Source organism: Anomalospiza imberbis, chromosome 22, assembly GCF_031753505.1.
Source record: "Anomalospiza imberbis isolate Cuckoo-Finch-1a 21T00152 chromosome 22, ASM3175350v1, whole genome shotgun sequence".
Classification (NCBI taxonomy): Eukaryota; Metazoa; Chordata; class Aves; order Passeriformes; family Viduidae; genus Anomalospiza; species Anomalospiza imberbis.
Window position 1 is genome coordinate 5,803,821 of NC_089702.1, and position 17,420 is coordinate 5,821,240.

A 17,420-nucleotide genomic window follows, 5' to 3' on the forward strand; every position below is an offset into this window, starting at 1 on the left:
ATTCCCCCGTTCCCAGAGGATTCCCCCGTTCCCAGATGACTTTCCCCCATTCCCAGATGACTTTCCCCCATTCCCAGAGGATTCCCCCCGTTCCCAGAGGATCCCCCCCGTTCCCAGAGGATCCCCCCCGTTCCCGGCGGGCTCACCAGAGAGAAGAGGTCGTTCTGCAGCCCCAGCCTGTCCACGGGCGGCAGGGACAGGTCCTTGATGGCCGGGATGAGGCTCTCGAGCATGGCCGGGCTGTACTGGGTGCGGTAAAACCCCACCGTGCCCAGGTTCAGCTGCGGCACAAACAGCACCAGGGCTCAGGGCAAGAACTCCACATTTTATAGGTGCTTGTAGCTGAAATATGGCCTGTGCTGGCGTGGCTTTCACCAAAACCCGGTTTAGCTTTGTGTGCTTAAATAAATCCTATTTACCGCTATACGCAACTACAGAAAATGTGAACTCTATCTATAGACAGTTGTGTATAAGTGTCCAAAACATGGCCTTGGATTCATACTTATTCATCTAAATCTTACATTTATAGGCATTTTCCTAAAACACCTTTGTATTTATATACATTTATCTAAAAGATCTTTATATAGTTATATATGCAAAGAACTCCACATTTTATAGGTGCTTATAGCTGAAATATGGCCTGTGCTGGTGTGGCTTTCACCAAAACCCGGTTTAGCTTTGTATGCTTAAATAAATCTTATTTATTGTTTAAATAAAAGTTATTCACTGTTATACGCAATTATAGAAAATGTGAACTCTATCTATAGATAGTTGTGTATATGTGTCCAAAACATGGCCTTGGATTTATATTATTTATCCAAACTTTACATTTATAGGCATTTTCCTAAAACATCTTTGTACTTATACATATTTATCTAAAAGATCTTTATATAGTTATATATGCAAAGAACTCCACATTTTATAGGTGCTTGTAGCTGAAATATGGCCTGTGCTGGTGTGGCTCTCAACAAAACCTGGTTTAGCTTTGTGTGCTTAAATAAATGTTATTTATTGTTTAAATAAAAGTTATTTACCGTTATACGCAACTACAGAAAATGTGAACTCTATCTATAGATAGTTGTGTATATGTGTCCAAAACATGGCCTTGGATGTGGCCTCCTCCTTGGAAGAGGAGAAGCTTCTCCAGAGGAGAAGCAAAACTCCAAGGGAAAGGGAAATAAAGGAGGGAAGAGGCAAATGAAATGAAAAACGAAGTTTTGGGGCCTCACCTTGACCCACTGCTCTGCTTTGGTGTCCTTCAGCACCACGGTGAGCTCGGGTTTGTCCATCAAAACCTGCATTTTGGCACAGCCGGGGTCCTCGCTCGTGCAAATACTGATGGGCACCATCCACAGGGGGAAATCCTCCCCTGCACACAGCGAAAAACGGGGAAAACGGGCGGAAAACCCTGAGAAACAGCTCAGCCACGGCCCAGGCGCAGCGCTGAAAAGTGAACCGGAAAATAGAGGCCCAAACCCAGCGGCCCGAATCTGAAATGCGAGTTTTCAGAGGTAAAAGTCTGAGGGAAAATCAGTTTTAGAGTCCAAAATCTGAGGGAAAATGTCCGTTCAGCGAGCCAAAAATCTGAGGGAAAATACCAGTTTTCGAGTCAAAAATCTGAGGGAAAATGACAGTTTTAATCTGAAGAAAAATGTCAGTTTTAGAGGTAAAAAAATCTGAGGGAAATGTCAGTTTTAGAGTCAAAAATCGGAGGGGAAAATGTCCGTTTTTGAGGTAAAAAATCTGGGGGAAAACGTGACTTTTAGAGTTAAAGATCTGAAGGGAAATGACAGTTTTAGAGTCAAAACCCCCAAAATCTTTACATCAGCTTTCAAGCCAAGCATTTTAATTTAGATCAGGGTGGAAAGTGAGCGGAGTCAGTGCTGGAAGGAGCAGTTGTGACACCTGGGCTGGTTTTATTTCATTTAATTCAGCACCACCACAAACCAACTGCTCCCCAGCCTCTCCGAGGGCCCTGGCCCTAAAACTGACATTTTTGACGGAATTTTGAGACAAGGAATACTGCTCTCCATAGAAACCACAAATGGAAAAGGCCCAAACTTGGATTTCCTCAGGTTTTCCCACCTGGACCCAGGGAGAGCACGGGCCTGAGGCTGTTTCAGCTCCCAGAACTGCCGCTTTTGGACGAAAAACAACAAAAAGCCAACAACATCCCTTCGAAACTGGGATATTTTGTGCCCACCCCATTCCTGCTCCCGTCTCTCCTCTTACCAGTATATGGTCCACTGGCACAGAATTTCTTCTGGACCAACTTCAACACTTTGTCATCTTCTTGCTGAGGGGGAAAAAAAAATTTAAAAAAGGAAAAAAAAGGCAAGAAATGAGAAGAGGGGATGCTTAGCACGTTTCATTTCACATTTCATGGAATGATTTGGGTTCTTCCCCTGAGAAAATGGCTCTGTTTCAACAGCCACGACCTGGATTTGCAGCCTGACTCCGGCCCCCGATCCTCCCTGATCCTGCAGTCTTGTGGAATAAGCAGAATTGGAGTGGAATTATAATTATTCCCTCCCCCCTACAAACATTTCCCAAAGTCAGCAAACTGCAGGCATCCAGGGAGTTTTGGGATGAATCCACAGGGATTTGGAACCTCCCGCCTGTCAGAACCAGAGCTGTGCCTACATGGAGCCTCCTCTGATCCGAGGGAGTGCTCAAAACCAGGCAATATTGTTAAATTTTATCGGAAGTCAAGGCACAATTCCATTTTTACCACCCCTGATCCAAGGGAATGACTGAAATCAGGAAATATTGTTAAATTTTATCTGAAGTCAAGGCACAATTCCATTTTTACCACCCCTGATCCAAGGAAGTGCTCAAAACCAGGCAATATTGTTGAATTTGATTCAAAATTGAGGCACAATTCCATTTTCACCTGTTCAGCCTCCACGTAAATGAGTGGAAATCCCATTTGTTTGGTCCACGTGTTCATCACAGCAGCAATGGGTTTGCCACTGGCTTTTTCCAGGCTTTCCCAGAGATCCTCTGCAGGAGAAAAGGATTTGAATCAGGTTTTAATAGGGACAGCATAAGGAAGGTTGGGTTCTTACTCCACCTTTTACACTTTTGTGTTTTGTTGAAATTTAACAGATGACAGGCAAAAAAAAAAAAAACAAATGGAAATAGTTTAAATCTCCTCAGGGAGGAGAGAGGGGAAAAGCAGCTTCTTTACTGCTAAAAACCTCAGTCAATACACAATATTAATTGTGATACAAAATATTAATTTGTGATACAAAAATTAACATTAAATATTCAAAGAGAACAACATTTCCCTTTAGGTTTTTTACGTATTATGTCAAGAATCGCTGACCAAACACCATGGACTGGATTTGGCTGACTGAGCTTTGATGTCCTCACCTCCACATTTGTGCCTGATACACAAAAATAGAAGGTGTAAAAGCAAAAATACCAGACTTTGACCTGTTTAATCACAGGATCAATACTGCAAAATGCTCTTTTGGCAAACCAAATATCTGTAAAATATTTTTCAGTGGTAACTCAGCCCTTGGAGATCACCTCAGCCACACACTCCAGGGACAGAAAATCCCCAGGCATGCTGAAACCTTCTTGTGTAGGACATGAAGCTGGGAATGAGCCAGGAATTTCCTGGAATTTCAATTATTTCAGGTGCAAAACCAGCAGTTTTGAGTCCAAAAATAACTTTTGTGCCCATCCCAGTGACCCAGTTACCTGTGGCAGCATTCCTCTGCTGGAACTTGGTCAGGTACAGGTTCATTCCTTTCCGGAAATCCTGGGAATACACAAGTGGAGATGTCACGGGGATTTCCCATCCTCCTCCTACTCTGCATTTATCCCCAGGAAGCAGGCAAGGAATCTTTAAAATCAACAATTCCTTCTGTATTTCCCATTATCTCATTTTTCCCAGATAAGTTCAGAAAGAGCTTGAAGTGGAGAAATTTTCAAAACACAGAACAACTCCTTTTTTTTTTTTTTTTTAATTTTTTTAACCCCAGTAATTTCAGCTGTAAAAAAAAATGCCCTGAAAATCTCTAACTGTCGTTCCTTTACCTCATCCCCAATGTAGTCGTGCAGCATCCGGATCACAGAGGCTCCCTTGCTGTAGGAAATGGCATCAAAGATTTCATCCACCTCGGAGGGATGGCCCACGCTGACCTGCGGGAAGCACCACAACCCCCAGTGAGAAGGATTTGGGCGGCCAAAAAAATTCATTTTGCTCCTGGCAGCGTTTTAGAGTCGAAAATCTCAGGGAAAATCAGTTTAGAGGTGAAAATGTGAGGGGAAAATTGGGTTTAGAGGTGGAAATCTGAGGGAAATTGTCAGTTTTAGAGGTGAAAATCCGAGGGAAATTGTCAGTTTTAGAGGTGAAAATCCGAGGGAAATTGTCAGTTTTAGAGGTGAAAATCTGAGGGAAAATCAGTTTTAGAGGTGGAAATCTGAAGGATTCTTTCTCTCCTCTCCCACTGCTGGATTGTCTGAGAGCAGTCTCTGCCCCCAAACAAAAATTCCCTAAATATGGCTGGGTCAGGGCTGGTGTGGAGGTTAAACATGGTTTAAGTTATGTTTTGCTGCTGGATCAGATAAATTTGGGGATCTTCCTTCAATCTTTGGCTCCCCAAAAGCAGCAAAACCCAGCAGGAATTGTTTAATCCAGGGACAGGGAGCGAATCACTCTCAAGTGCCCTGCTGGACAAGGTCATTTCCCAAAATTTGTTTCAACAAAGATTTCATAAACCATTAGAATGCCTGGGAACTGGAATCCTGAGGAATTAGATCTCCAGGAATTCCAAGGGAGTTCTTTGGGGGCTCAGCCCCTCAGGGAGAGCAGAACCCCCAGAGCGCAGCCGCAGCTCTGGATTCCGCTTCGCTCAGCGACCACCACGAAATTCCTTGTTAATTACAGGGAAAAAGGGGGGGAACAAGGCTGGAAAATGAGGATCCACCTCGATGGGGTGGCTGTTGTCTAAGGCATCGAGCTCCTGGGCTCGGGTGTAGTCAGCAGACACGAACTGGGTCCAGATGTCGTACTCGGGGAAGCAGTGATCCACGCACAGGTACTCGATCCACGAGGCAAAGCCCTCGTTCAGCCACAGGTGAGTCCACCACTCCTGCAGGGACACAAAAAAAACCGGGGTGAAGGACAAAATCCCCAGGGAATATTCGATCAAGTATTTTAACACACTGTGCTGCTGTTTCGGGCCATCCAAACACGTTTTGGGCAGGACGTGAAGTAAATTTGAATTCAAAAAAGGGATTTGGGAAGGTCTAGGTACCATAAACTACCACTTAAATACTAAATTAATTATTGTAAGACAACGTGCTGCACCTGTAAGGGCACCCAAACCCAGATTTTGGGCAGGACAGGAAGCAGATTTAAATAAAAAGTGGGATTTTTGAGGGCTTAGGTACCACAACTCACCATTTACATATTTATTTAATTATTTTAACACAGCGTGCTGCTGTTTAGGGGCATGCAAACCCAGATTTTCGGCAGGACAGGAAGCAGATTGAAATAAAAAATGGACTTCTGGACGGTCTAGATACCATAAACCACAATTTAAATATTAAATTAATTATCTTATCACAGCATGCTGCTATGGAAGGGCATCCAAACCCAGATTTTGGGCAGGATAGGAAGCAGATTGAAATAAAAAGTGAGATTTTGAAGGGTCAAGTACCATAAACCACCATTTAAATATTAAATTAATTATTGTAACACAGCATGCTGCTTTTTAGGGGCATGCAAACCCAGATTCTGGGCAGGATAGGAGGCAGACTGGAATAAAACATGGGATTTTGGAGGGCTGAGGTACCATGGTGACGAGGTTTCCAAACCACTGGTGAGCCAGTTCGTGTCCCACCACCAGAGCCACCCACTGGCGGGACGAGGAGCAGGAATTTTTGGGGTCGATGAGCAAAGCAGTCTCCCTGTGGTGGAGAGAAAACCAGAGCTCAGCAGGGAGGGGACAACCCCAGGGGGATAAAAAAACCACAACCCAAAGGAGGTGAAATTGCCTAAGAGAGGGGGGAAAAAAAAAAACCAAAACAAAAAACCAACCCAAAATCTATTTCAATGTAGCCATGACATTCTCAGGGTGAGTTCCACGGCTGCTGGAAGGCTTTGGAGCAGGAATTATTTTATGGCATGCAAGAAGTGGAAGAAAAAGAACCCAGGCAGAAGGAGGAAAATTCCGGTTTTATTTATCAAAAGGCTCCCCTAGGGCATCTCTTGGAAGCTCAGCTCCCTCTGTGCTCCGGGGTGGGAGCAGATCCTGCCCCCCTCAGCGTTCCCAAAGGAATTCTGGCTCTTCCAAGAGGTGCCAGCAGCAATTTCTCCTCTGTGGCACCTCCCAGCCCTGTTCAGGGACCTCTGGAATGCTGAAATTCCAGGGAAAAACCTCCCCAAGGATGGTGCCTGCAGGTCCCCAAACGGGGCAGAGCAAACTCAGCACAAAGGGGCAAAAATTCACAGCTCCATCCCAAAAGTTCTCCTCATCCAGGATAAATACATTTATATTTTTTTACCCACAAGGAATAAAATATCAAATTTCATCAGAATTGCAATAAGCAGGGAAAAATTTAAAACCTGGGCTCGAATCTATTTTGGTTTTTTTAAGGCCAAATTCAAAGCTGAGCAGAAGAAATCCCAAATTATTTCAAGATTTAAAGTCCAAAGCTTAAAAGCTGTTCAGAATTCAGGGAAATCCTCCTGACCACCAGCACAGAAAACGAATTAATATCAAGCAAAACTGCAAAAGCTTGATCGGAAGAAGGAAAAAAAAAATCAACTGCAAAGGAAGGCGAGTTAATATTTCTGATTTTCCCATCTCCACACCTTTACTCTGTGGCTGCCAAATTTACCTACGAGGTAAAATAAACTCTCCCAGCCGCGTCAGGAGATTTTATGGGGGAAAAAGGGGCCAAGAAGGCTTTTTTCTACTTAAAACCCTCAGCCAGTGGCTGATTTTTGCCTTCCTGAGCTGCAACACCACCACCAAAATCATCCAAACCAAACTAAAAGTTGAAAGGATTGGCTCCGTCTGATTTGGGATGACACCCAGCAATTAGAGCTGCCTCAAATGAATCCAATTAACTCCAAGAATTAATGAACAAAGAGGGGGAAAGACAGTATTTTAACATCATACCTATAAGTAACAAGGCCCCAGTTCTCCATGGCACCTTTATAAAATAAATACAAAGGTTTATTGATATTGATCCACACCTCTTCCTAAAGGTTTTTTTAATAAAAAAATTCAAATAAAATACAATTTCAGCAATAAAGTGAGTTACTTTACCAGCAGCAAAGTCTGCAATAGCTATGAGATCAATTTTAGGAAGAGGGTAAGGAACATTGAAGTAGTCCTTATAAAAAGGCAGAGTTTTAGCAGCAACCTGTAAGAAACGAGAGGAGAAATGTTCTGTTAACCTGGCACTGGGAAACACTTGGGAAACTGTGACTGAAACTAAGAAACTAGGATTGAAACTAAGGAATCATGACTGAAATTAAGAAATCGTGGCTGAAATCAGGGAATTTATGACTGAAAATAGGAAATTACAATTGAAACTGTAAATTTATGACTGAAACGAAGAAATTATGACTGGAACTAGGAAATTATGACTGAAACAAAAAAATTGTGACTGCAATTAAGAAATTGGGATTGAAACTAAGGAATCATGACTGAAACTAGGAAAAAAAACCCAAAACTCCCAGATTTCTGTGAGTGACCAGACCCCAAACCCCTCAAACCTGTCTCAGATTTACCTCCAGAGCAAACTTGCCCTGCTTGGCAAAAAAAAACCCCAAAAACCAAGAATACAACCGAAAAAGCAAAAACACCCACAAAAAAACCCCAAAACTCCCGGATTTCTGTGAGTGACCAGACCCCAAACCCCCAAAGCTGACTCAGATTTACCTCCAGGGCAAACTTGCCCTGCTCGGCCTTGCACCAGGACCCTGTGTGCATCTACAGCGCAACAAAAACCCAGAAAAAACCTAAAAAAACCATGAAAAAACCCCAAAACTCCCAGATTTCTGTGAGTGACCAGACCCCGAACCCCCCAAAGCTGACTCAGATTTACCTCCAGGGCGAACTTGCCCTGCTCGGCCTTGCCCACGGGCGTGTAGACGCGCACCAGGACGCCGTCCTGCGACCGCGCCTCCACGAAGTCGTACTCGCCCACCACGAAGGCCACCAGGTACGTGGACATCACCGGCGACCGCGCGAACTTCACCTCCACCAGGCTCTCGTCGTCGGGGTACGGCCGCCGCTCCACCACGTTCTGGGCAAACAGGGGTCGGGGAGGGACATTTGGGGTTTGGCACGCAGAGCAACGGGGCTCTGGGGCTCCCGAAGGGGAATTTTCTATCTGAACGTTGGTTTTTTTATGGCACAAAGGGCTTCGGAAAGAGAGTCTTGAAAATAAGAGGGAAAAAAACCCCAAAATGGAATTTCTGAATGGAATTCCTAAAGGGATTTCAATTCTTGCTGCCTCGCACATGGGAACTTCAACCTCAAATCAAAATTCCTCTTCGACTTCCAATCAGAACTCCAGGGCAACTCCAAATCTCAATTTCAAATCAAAACTTCCAATCAGAACTCCAGGGCAACTCCAAATCTCAACTCCAAATCTCAATTTCCAATCAGAACTCCAGGGCAACTCCAAATCTCAATTTCAAATCTTCCAATCAGCTGGAGTGGGAGTGAAAGTTCTGATTTGAACAGCCCCAAATCCAGGCCAGAGCAGCTCTGGGGCTCCAAAATGTGAATTTTTTACCCAAATGTTGGTTTTTAACAATGCAAGAAACTTCAGAAGCTGTGGGATATTTGGATTCAAGCAGCTTTTCCTTTAGGAGAAGGAATGTCAGGTTCAATTAGTAGAGAAAGATTTGGTACCAGAAGCTCTGAAAATCCAGGTTTCTAGCAAAAAAGTCCAGGGTTTTAGCAGTAAAATCCCAAAACCCACAAAAACCAAGGAAAATTAAAAAAAAAAAAAAATAAGAAAAGCCAAAAAAATCAAGGAAAAAAACCCAAAAACAAGGGGAAAAACCCCTGAAAATGGAATTTCTTTATAACACAAAATACTCGTGGCCAGGCCAGGCTTTATTTATTTATAATTTATTTATAAATTAATAAAACCTATTTTTAAACCAATTCTTTTCCAGCAACATCACCTAAAAACACATGCAGGCAGGAAATTTAAAATGTTAATTTGTGTTTATTTTGCTTCCACATTTTATCCCAGCTCTGGACAGAAAACTCAAAAAGGATTTTTTCTCCAGTCCCTCTTAATCTAGCAGCACATCAAATTAATTTAATTTTATTTTTTTTTAAACCACCACCTTTGTCCTGATATCAAATTTTGTGTTTCTCTCCCCATTTATTGCAGATTTTATTCCCAGCTGTTATGAAGGCCAAATTTTAATTATCAATGACATATTTAATGAAAATATTTCAAAACTTACCATATTTGACAAAGCTACTCTGTCTTTGGGAACCACCAAAGAAATATCAAATGTTGCTTTAATTGCAGGCTCATCCCAGCAAGGGAAAGCTCTGCGAGCATCAGTGGCCTGGAAAAAAGAGAATTAAATAAATCACAGCAGATTGTGGTAAAAAAACACAGAAATTCAATTTATTTCCAGCAAAAAAGGGAGAATTGTGGTTTGGTCTCCTCACTGCACTCCTGACCTCTGAATTAGCTTTTTATTCTTCTTTCGCTCCTGATTTTCAATAAAACTTTGTCTGGATTTAGCAGAGTCACGGCAGGAGTGGAAGCACTGAGGGCTGCCGGGTGTGCACAAACACCCCAAATTTGTCCCCAAAAGCCCCAAATCTCCTGCTGTGGCACTCTGCTGTCCCCAAATTGCTCTGCTGTGGCACTCTGCTGTCCCCAAACACCCTGCTGTGGCACTCTGCTGTCCCCAAATCGCTCTGCTGTGGCACTCTGCTGTCCCCAAATCTCCCTGCTGTGGCACTCTGCTGTCCCCAAATCTCCTGCTGTGGCACTCTGCTGTCCCCAAATCGCTCTGCTGTGGCACTCTGCTGTCCCCAATCTCCCTGCTGTGGCACTCTGCTGTCACCAAACACCCTACTGTGGCACTCTGCTGTCCCCAAATTGCTCTGCTGTGGCACTCTGCTGTCCCCAAATCGCTCTGCTGTGGCACTCTGCTGTCCCCAAATCGCTCTGCTGTGGCACTCTGCTGTCCCCAAATCTCCTGCTGTGGCACTCTGCTGTCCCCAAATCGCTCTGCTGTGGCACTCTGCTGTCCCCAAATCTCCTGCTGTGGCACTCTGCTGTCCCCAAATCTCCTGCTGTGGCACTCTGCTGTCCCCAAATCTCCTGCTGTGGCACTCTGCTGTCCCCAAATCGCTCTGCTGTGGCACTCTGCTGTCCCCAAATCGCTCTGCTGTGGCACTCTGCTGTCCCCAAATCGCTCTGCTGTGGCACTCTGCTGTCCCCAAATCTCCTGCTGTGGCACTCTGCTGTCCCCAATCTCCCTGCTGTGGCACTCTGCTGTCTCCAAATCTCCTGCTGTGGCACTCTGCTGTCCCCAAATCTCCTGCTGTGGCACTCTGCTGTCCCCAATCTCCCTGCTGTGGCACTCTGCTGTCTCCAAATCTCCTGCTGTGGCACTCTGCTGTCCCCAAATCTCCTGCTGTGGCACTCTGCTGTCCCCAAATCTCCTGCTGTGGCACTCTGCTGTCCCCAAACACCCTGCTGTGGCACTCTGCTGTCCCCAAACCTCCTGCTGTGGCACTCTGCTGTCCCCAAATTGCTCTGCTGTGGCACTCTGCTGTCCCCAATCTCCCTGCTATGGCACTCTGCCACAAATAAAAAATAAAATAAATAGTAAATAAAATAAAACAAAACCAAATATAAAAATAAAAACCCAAAATAAAATAAAATGTAAAAACCGAAATAAAATGAAGTCAAGTATAAAATCAAACAAAGCAAAGCAAACGCGGCGCAGTGCAGGCGCGCGCCGAGCGTTACCTCGAACTGGGTGACGGCGGCGTAGCGCGTGTCCCCGCTGGCCGTGCTGTACTTGCTGCGGTAGAACCCTTTCATTTTGTCGTTCAGCTCCCCCACAAAGTCGATCTTCAGCGTCCCCGTCCCTGCAAGGCAGCACGGAGCCTGGCACGGGCAGCCCCAGCCCACACAGAGCCAGGAGCTTCCCCACCGGGAAAGCTTCGGGAGTGCTCCAAACCCACAGCGGCCACCAAGAGGGACCTTGGAAGCTTCATTTCCAAGGGAACCTTGGAGCAAGGTTTGCAAAACCCTGGGATTTCTGGAACGGTGGGAAATTAATTATGGAGTCCTCCAAGCCAAGATGGAGCTCTGGCCCCGTCCAAAGCCCCGAATCAGGCTCGGGATTCATTCTGTGCCAAGAAGGGAATCCTGAGCTGGCCAAGATCCCACAGGATCAAAGATTCCAGCTTCATCTTCATCATCATCATCATCCCACAATCTCTGATCATCATCATCACCACCATATAATGTCTTATCGTCATCATCATCACACAACATCTTATTGTGTTTATCCAGATAAAATGATAAAAATATAAATTTCCAGATCTGCCCTCAGTGTAAAAAAGGGAATCCTGAGCTGGCCAAGATCCCACAGGATCAAACATTCCAGCTTCATCTTCACCATCATCATCATTATCTCACAATCTCTTATCATCATCATCATCCCACAGTCTCCTATTGTGTTTATTCAGATAAAATTATTGAAAAAAAAAAAAAAATTCCAGATGAACTAAAGCTTTATCCAAAGTGAGCAGCTGAGCTTTGACAACCAAGGAGCAGCTTCAGAAAGATCCCAAAGTGGACAGGGAGGAAAATCCTGTGCTAATCCCAAAGTTTCCTGTGCCCAGAGGAGAGGCAGGAATTGCTGCTGCCTCTCACCAGCAGAGAAATCATCACTGCTCAGGGATTGCAGGCAAATTTCAGCACGAATCAGGCAAAATCTGCAGATCCAGAGGCTCCAGAGCAGACAGGACACACTGCCAGAGCCAAAATCTGCAGATCCAGAGGCTCCAGAGCAGAGAGGACACACTACCAGAGCCAAAATCTGCAGATCCAGAGGCTCCAGAGCAGAGAGGACACACTGCCAGAGCCAAAATCTGCAGATCCAGAGGCTGCAGAGCAGACAGGACACACTGCCAGAGCCAAAATCTGCAGATCCAGAGGCTCCAGAGCAGACAGGACACACTGCCAGAGCCACAGTGGGGAACTCCAGGGGAGGAATTGCTGGCCAAGGGCAAGCCCCAGCAGGGAGGGATGGCTCTTACCTTTCTGCAGGGTGCTGGGGAAGGACAGAGTGACCTTTTCATCCTCATTTTGATAGTTGAACCCTGTGGCGTGAACTTCTGCAATGGGAAAAGAACCACTGGGGTCAGAACTGGGATCCTGGAAAGGGGTTTGGGCTCAGAACTCTGCAAATTCACCCAAAGCAGCTGAGCTCGACAGCTCAGAATGAATTCTGAGTGATTCCGTGTGAGGAACTACAGGAACGGAAATTCCCCCTCATGGTGGGAATTCCAGGAGTGAAAGTTGGGCTTGAAAAACCCAAAACTGCAGGAAAAAATGGGACCCGTGTGTCCTGGGAATGTCATGGAGGGAATTGGACAGCAGGGAAAGCTCCTGCAGCACCCAGGAGTGAAAATTGGGCTGAAAAACCCCAAAACTGCAGGAAAAATGGGATTTGTGTAACCTGGGAATGCTGTGGTAGGAATTCCAGCAGGGAAAGTTGTGCTGAAAAACCCCAAACCTGCAGGAAAACCAGGATCTGTCTCCTGGGAATGTTGTGGTGGGAATTGCACAGCAGGGAAAGCTCCTGCAGCACCCAGGAGTGAAAATTGGGCTGAAAAACCCCAAAACTGCAGGAAAAATGGGATTTGTGTAACCTGGGAATGCTGTGGTAGGAATTCCAGCAGGGAAAGTTGTGCTGAAAAACCCCAAACCTGCAGGAAAACCAGGATCTGTCTCCTGGGAATGTTGTGGTGGGAATTGCACAGCAGGGAAAGCTGCTGCAGCACCCAGAAATGAAAATTGTGCTGAAAAATCTGCAGGGAAAATGGGATTTGTGTGTCCTGGGAATGTCGTGGTGGGAATTCCAAGGCAGGGAAAGCTCCCAGGAGTGAAAGCTGTGCTGAAAAAGCCCAAACCTGCAGGAAAATGGGATTTGTGCCCCAGGAATGGTGAAATTCAGCCCCAAACTTCCCCCCTTGCTGTGAAATGCTCCCATCAGTGCAGCAGGATTCGTATTAATTACCCCAAACAGGATGCTTAGGATTTATTTACCTAATTTGTGGCTCTTGCTTTGAAAATCACATTAATCTCCACAGCAATGGGGGATTTAACCACAAAATAAATGTTGATTTTATTTCAGAAATGCCTTCAGAAGCAGGGCCCTGCTTTGGGGTTCCTGCCCTGCTCAGGCAGAGGATCCCAAAGCACCCCAAAAATGAGGCAGTTTGGTATTTACACAGCACAGGAACTATTTGTGGGTGCAAAAATCCAAACTGTGATCCAGGCTGGGGATCTGAAACTGTCCTGGAGCTTTGGCACAGCCAGGAGGGAGCACCTGGTGCTGCTTCTCCCATCCTAATTCATCAAATCCTCCAAGGGGATGTGGCTCTGTTCTCCTTCAGCTAAAAAAAAATCTGGGATAACCCCACAGAACCTCACTCAGCAAGTTCTGCTCCCTCCACGCTCAACCACTGCTGCAACCTGTAACAAATTAGCATTTAAGAACTTTAAACTTAATTCAACGTTATATCTTGGCAATTAAGAAATTTAAACATTTAAGAACTTTAAACTTTTAAGAATAAAGTTCTTAAATTAGCATTTAAGAACTTTAAATTTGATATCTTCAGCTGCCAAAATCAGCAAGCCTGGACACGGCAAGCCCGGACACAACGAGGCACTTCTCATCCCAGAACAAAAACCTGCCACTCAAGCAAGGCCTCGAATGACAAAAGCCGGGCTGAAATGACAATTTTAGTCACAAAAGGACTCGTTTTCCGTGCTCAGGTGTCACTGCGAGGGTCGGGTTTCAGCCCCAGCACACTGCAGGATGCTCCACCGGGACAAAGGGGGGGAAAATGCATATTTTATGATTGGCTCTTGGCAAATATTAAATTCTGGAATTCATGGGTGCTTTTCCCCTTTATTTTCTCCAGGACAAACTCTGGAATCCCTGGGTGCTTTTCCCTTTATTTCCATGACAAATTCTGGAAGTCCTGTCCCTCTCCTCTTACCACCACTTGTTATCTCCTCGTTACTCAGGAGGAGAAATAACTCTTCATAAGTTATTTCTCTCAATAAGAGAAATAACTCTTAATTAATAAGTGCTTAGCAACCACCACACCGTGCCAGGGACAGCCCCGAGCACTTGGGGACATTTTTTTCCCTCCTTGGTGGCCCAGTTCCAGGATCCTCCTGGGTCATTCTCGTCCCTGCCCGGCCCTTCCTGAGCTGAGCTCTGCTTTTCCACACACACCCTCCTCCCAAAGCAGCTTCCTCATACCCCAAAAAATCCTCTGGGTGCTTCAAAACTGAAAAAAAAAAAATCAAACCTGTTTAAATGCAAAGACTGGGTGGAGATGTTCTGCTTGGGATCATGGAACTACAGAGTTTTATGGGGTGGGAAGGACCTTAAATCCCATCCAGTGCCACCCCTGCCATGGCAGGGACACTTCCACTGTCCCAGGTGCTCCAAGCCCTGGCCAGGGACACTTCCAGGGATCCAGGGGCAGCCACAGCTGCTCTGGGCACCTGTGCCAGGGTCTCCCCACACTCACAGGGTGGAATTTTTTCCCCAAAATCCCCTCCCGAGTCCATTTCTCCACCTGTAAAAGTGGAGCAAGGCTACAAGGATCTGGAAAGTGGCGTCGTGGAATGGTTTGGGTGGCAAGGGACCTTAAATCCCATCCAGTGCCACCCCTGCCAGGGACAGGGACACCTCCCACTGTCCCTGGGTGCTGCCAGCCTCGGCTCTTCCCCGTACAAATCCATGGGATAACAGAGCTGGAATCATCCCCACAAAACCCACTCCAGAAATTCACATTCCTCTTCTTCCTCAGGTCCCCAAACACAGCCCTTTCCTCACCTCTGTCCAGCTGCTGCACAAATAACAAAGTTTAAATCTACCCAAAGAACACCTTCCTCCCATCCATCACCAAGATCATCCCGTTAATCCCTAACCACAGATTTAACAAAGTGTTCTGTGTTATTTTCCTAATGGAAAGGGGCAATTCCCTTGTGGAAAGGGAAGCCCTGCATCTTTTTTTGTTCTCTGAAGGGCTCCAGGAGCAGTTGGACCGAAGGGCAGAGGCTCCCTGAGAGCCCCAGGAAGGCTGTGCCCACTGTGAGACCCTGGAGCTTGTTTTCCACACCTCCTCCGTGTCACACTTCAGCTGCTAAAGCCTTTTGGTGTTTGCTAATCCCCTCCAAAAAGAATTGGGCAAGTCAACAACTGCAGCTGAGTGTTACAAATATCTCCTGAACTTTCATTCCTGCAGCAACTCCCAGCCTTTCCCTGAGCTGGATCCCAGGCTGGTCTCCTCCACACAGTCACCCTTTCCCATGTTGTCCAACACTCAGAAAATCCTGCTGAATGCCAATTAAGTGTTTTCTGTGCTCTCCAAACCCTTTCCTGGCACCATTTCCTACTGCAGGCCGTTATTGATGCATTCCCCGTCAGGGATTTTGTCAATATTCCCAAATCCATAGGTACAGGTGACGTTCTTAGAAGTTTACACAATACCCAGATATAAAAATAATATCGAAGAAGCCCAGCATCCTCTGCCTACACCCCTCAGGAGAGGTGGAGGAGACTGAAGGACTTCCTCCACCAGAACACAAATGAGGGAATTCCCTCACAGAACACAAATGAGGGAATTCCCTCACCAGAACACAGCTGAAGGAATTCCCTCACCAGAACACAAATGAAGGAATTCTTCTTTACCATAACACAAATGAAGGAATTCCCTCACCAGAACACAAATGAGGGAATTCTTTACCAGAACACAAATGAAGGAATTCTTTACCAGAACACAAATGAAGGAATTCTTTCCCAGAACACAAATGAGGGAATTCTTTCCCAGAACACAAATGAAGGAATTCTTTACCAGAACACAAATGAGGGAATTCTTTCCCAGAACACAAATGAGGGAATTCTTTCCCAGAACACAAATGAGGGAATTCTTTACCAGAACACAAATGAAGGAATTCTTTACCAGAACACAAATGAGGGAATTCTTTACCAGAACACAACTGAAGGAATTCTTCACCATAACACAACTGGCAGCCATGAGAGCCAGCATGGAATCAAGATAAGGAATTCTGTGCTTCCAGGGGCGGGGCTGAGCTTATCAAAGCATGACATCATTTTGTTATCAGAGCTGCTGGGCTGTTGGCAGCAGCTCCAGAGGCAGAAATGAAACCAAGCAGGGCTCCTACCTTCGTCTCCTTCCGGGGCATAGGACGCGGTGATGATGTCGATGTCGGCGCAGTTCATCACAATTTGGTTGGTTGCATTTTTCACCTGGAAGAGAAACTCCATCAGCATCAGGAAGAAATGGGAATTCTCACCTCTCATCCATCTAAAAAGCACCTCCAGCAGCAGCTGTTTGAAGGAGAGTTGGGTGTCTGGGATGGTGAAGGAGGAATTGCAGAGCATGGGCTGTGCTCAGCCACTCATCTCCACTGGGAATTATTTAATGCTGGGTAAAAAACAGGCCTGAAAACTTCACAATGGGGCCCTTGTGCAGGCCTGGGAATCCAAACCCAATAAAAACAGATCCTGAGCCCACCAGCCTCCTTTGGGGATGGCCTAAGGCAGACCAGAGTGAAAATCTCTTCTGGAGATATCACCAACACAACCTCTGTGCGTGCTCCAGGCTGTCAGAACTGCTCAGCTTAAAAACATCTGCCAGGAAATTCTCCTTCCCCTTTTCCTGGGAGCTCCCCTTCTGCCAGCTCTTGGCTCCACACACTTTGCTTTATTTACCAAGTGCCAGCTCCCAGCGTAGGAATAAACCGTGGGGCCGTGCCAGTTCTCTGTTTGAATGCGAGAGCCTGAATACAGAGGAATTCAAATTAAATAAAAATTAATTACAAAGGGGTAAAATATTTGGGAGTTAAACCAGAGAGTTATTCAGAAATTTATGGCTGGAACCACCAGAACGATCAGGCTGGATCAAGCTGGGAGTCTTGCTTGTCCAGGATAGGATTTCTAGCAGGAAGCACCAGCAGTTTCTTAAATAAAGGAGTAAAAATTTCTGGAACAACCAACCAGATTTAACACAGACACGAAGAAACTGCTTCCTACCCCAGAATCAGCTCATCAAAGCCTAAGAAACTCCATCCCTTTTTTTGTTTTCCCTCATTATTATAACCCTAAAATGCCCTGT

At 45.6% G+C, this 17,420-nt stretch overlaps 1 protein-coding gene across 1 annotated transcript in view; it reads right to left on the reverse strand.

Annotated features, from left to right (window-relative positions):
* Positions 1-17,420, reverse strand: part of NPEPPS (aminopeptidase puromycin sensitive) — a 32,491-nt gene that overhangs the window by 8,354 nt on the left and 6,717 nt on the right. Inside the window, exons 2-16 of the mRNA XM_068211859.1 lie at positions 16,468-16,552; positions 12,294-12,371; positions 10,993-11,114; positions 9,461-9,568; positions 8,077-8,277; positions 7,293-7,389; positions 7,143-7,176; positions 5,811-5,925; positions 4,941-5,105; positions 4,048-4,152; positions 3,709-3,769; positions 2,894-3,003; positions 2,233-2,296; positions 1,230-1,369; positions 147-281 (exon numbers count right to left, since the gene is read on the reverse strand). Coding sequence (XP_068067960.1) covers positions 147-281; positions 1,230-1,369; positions 2,233-2,296; positions 2,894-3,003; positions 3,709-3,769; positions 4,048-4,152; positions 4,941-5,105; positions 5,811-5,925; positions 7,143-7,176; positions 7,293-7,389; positions 8,077-8,277; positions 9,461-9,568; positions 10,993-11,114; positions 12,294-12,371; positions 16,468-16,552 — 1,620 coding nt within the window. The remainder of the gene's footprint in view (positions 1-146; positions 282-1,229; positions 1,370-2,232; positions 2,297-2,893; positions 3,004-3,708; positions 3,770-4,047; positions 4,153-4,940; positions 5,106-5,810; positions 5,926-7,142; positions 7,177-7,292; positions 7,390-8,076; positions 8,278-9,460; positions 9,569-10,992; positions 11,115-12,293; positions 12,372-16,467; positions 16,553-17,420) is intronic.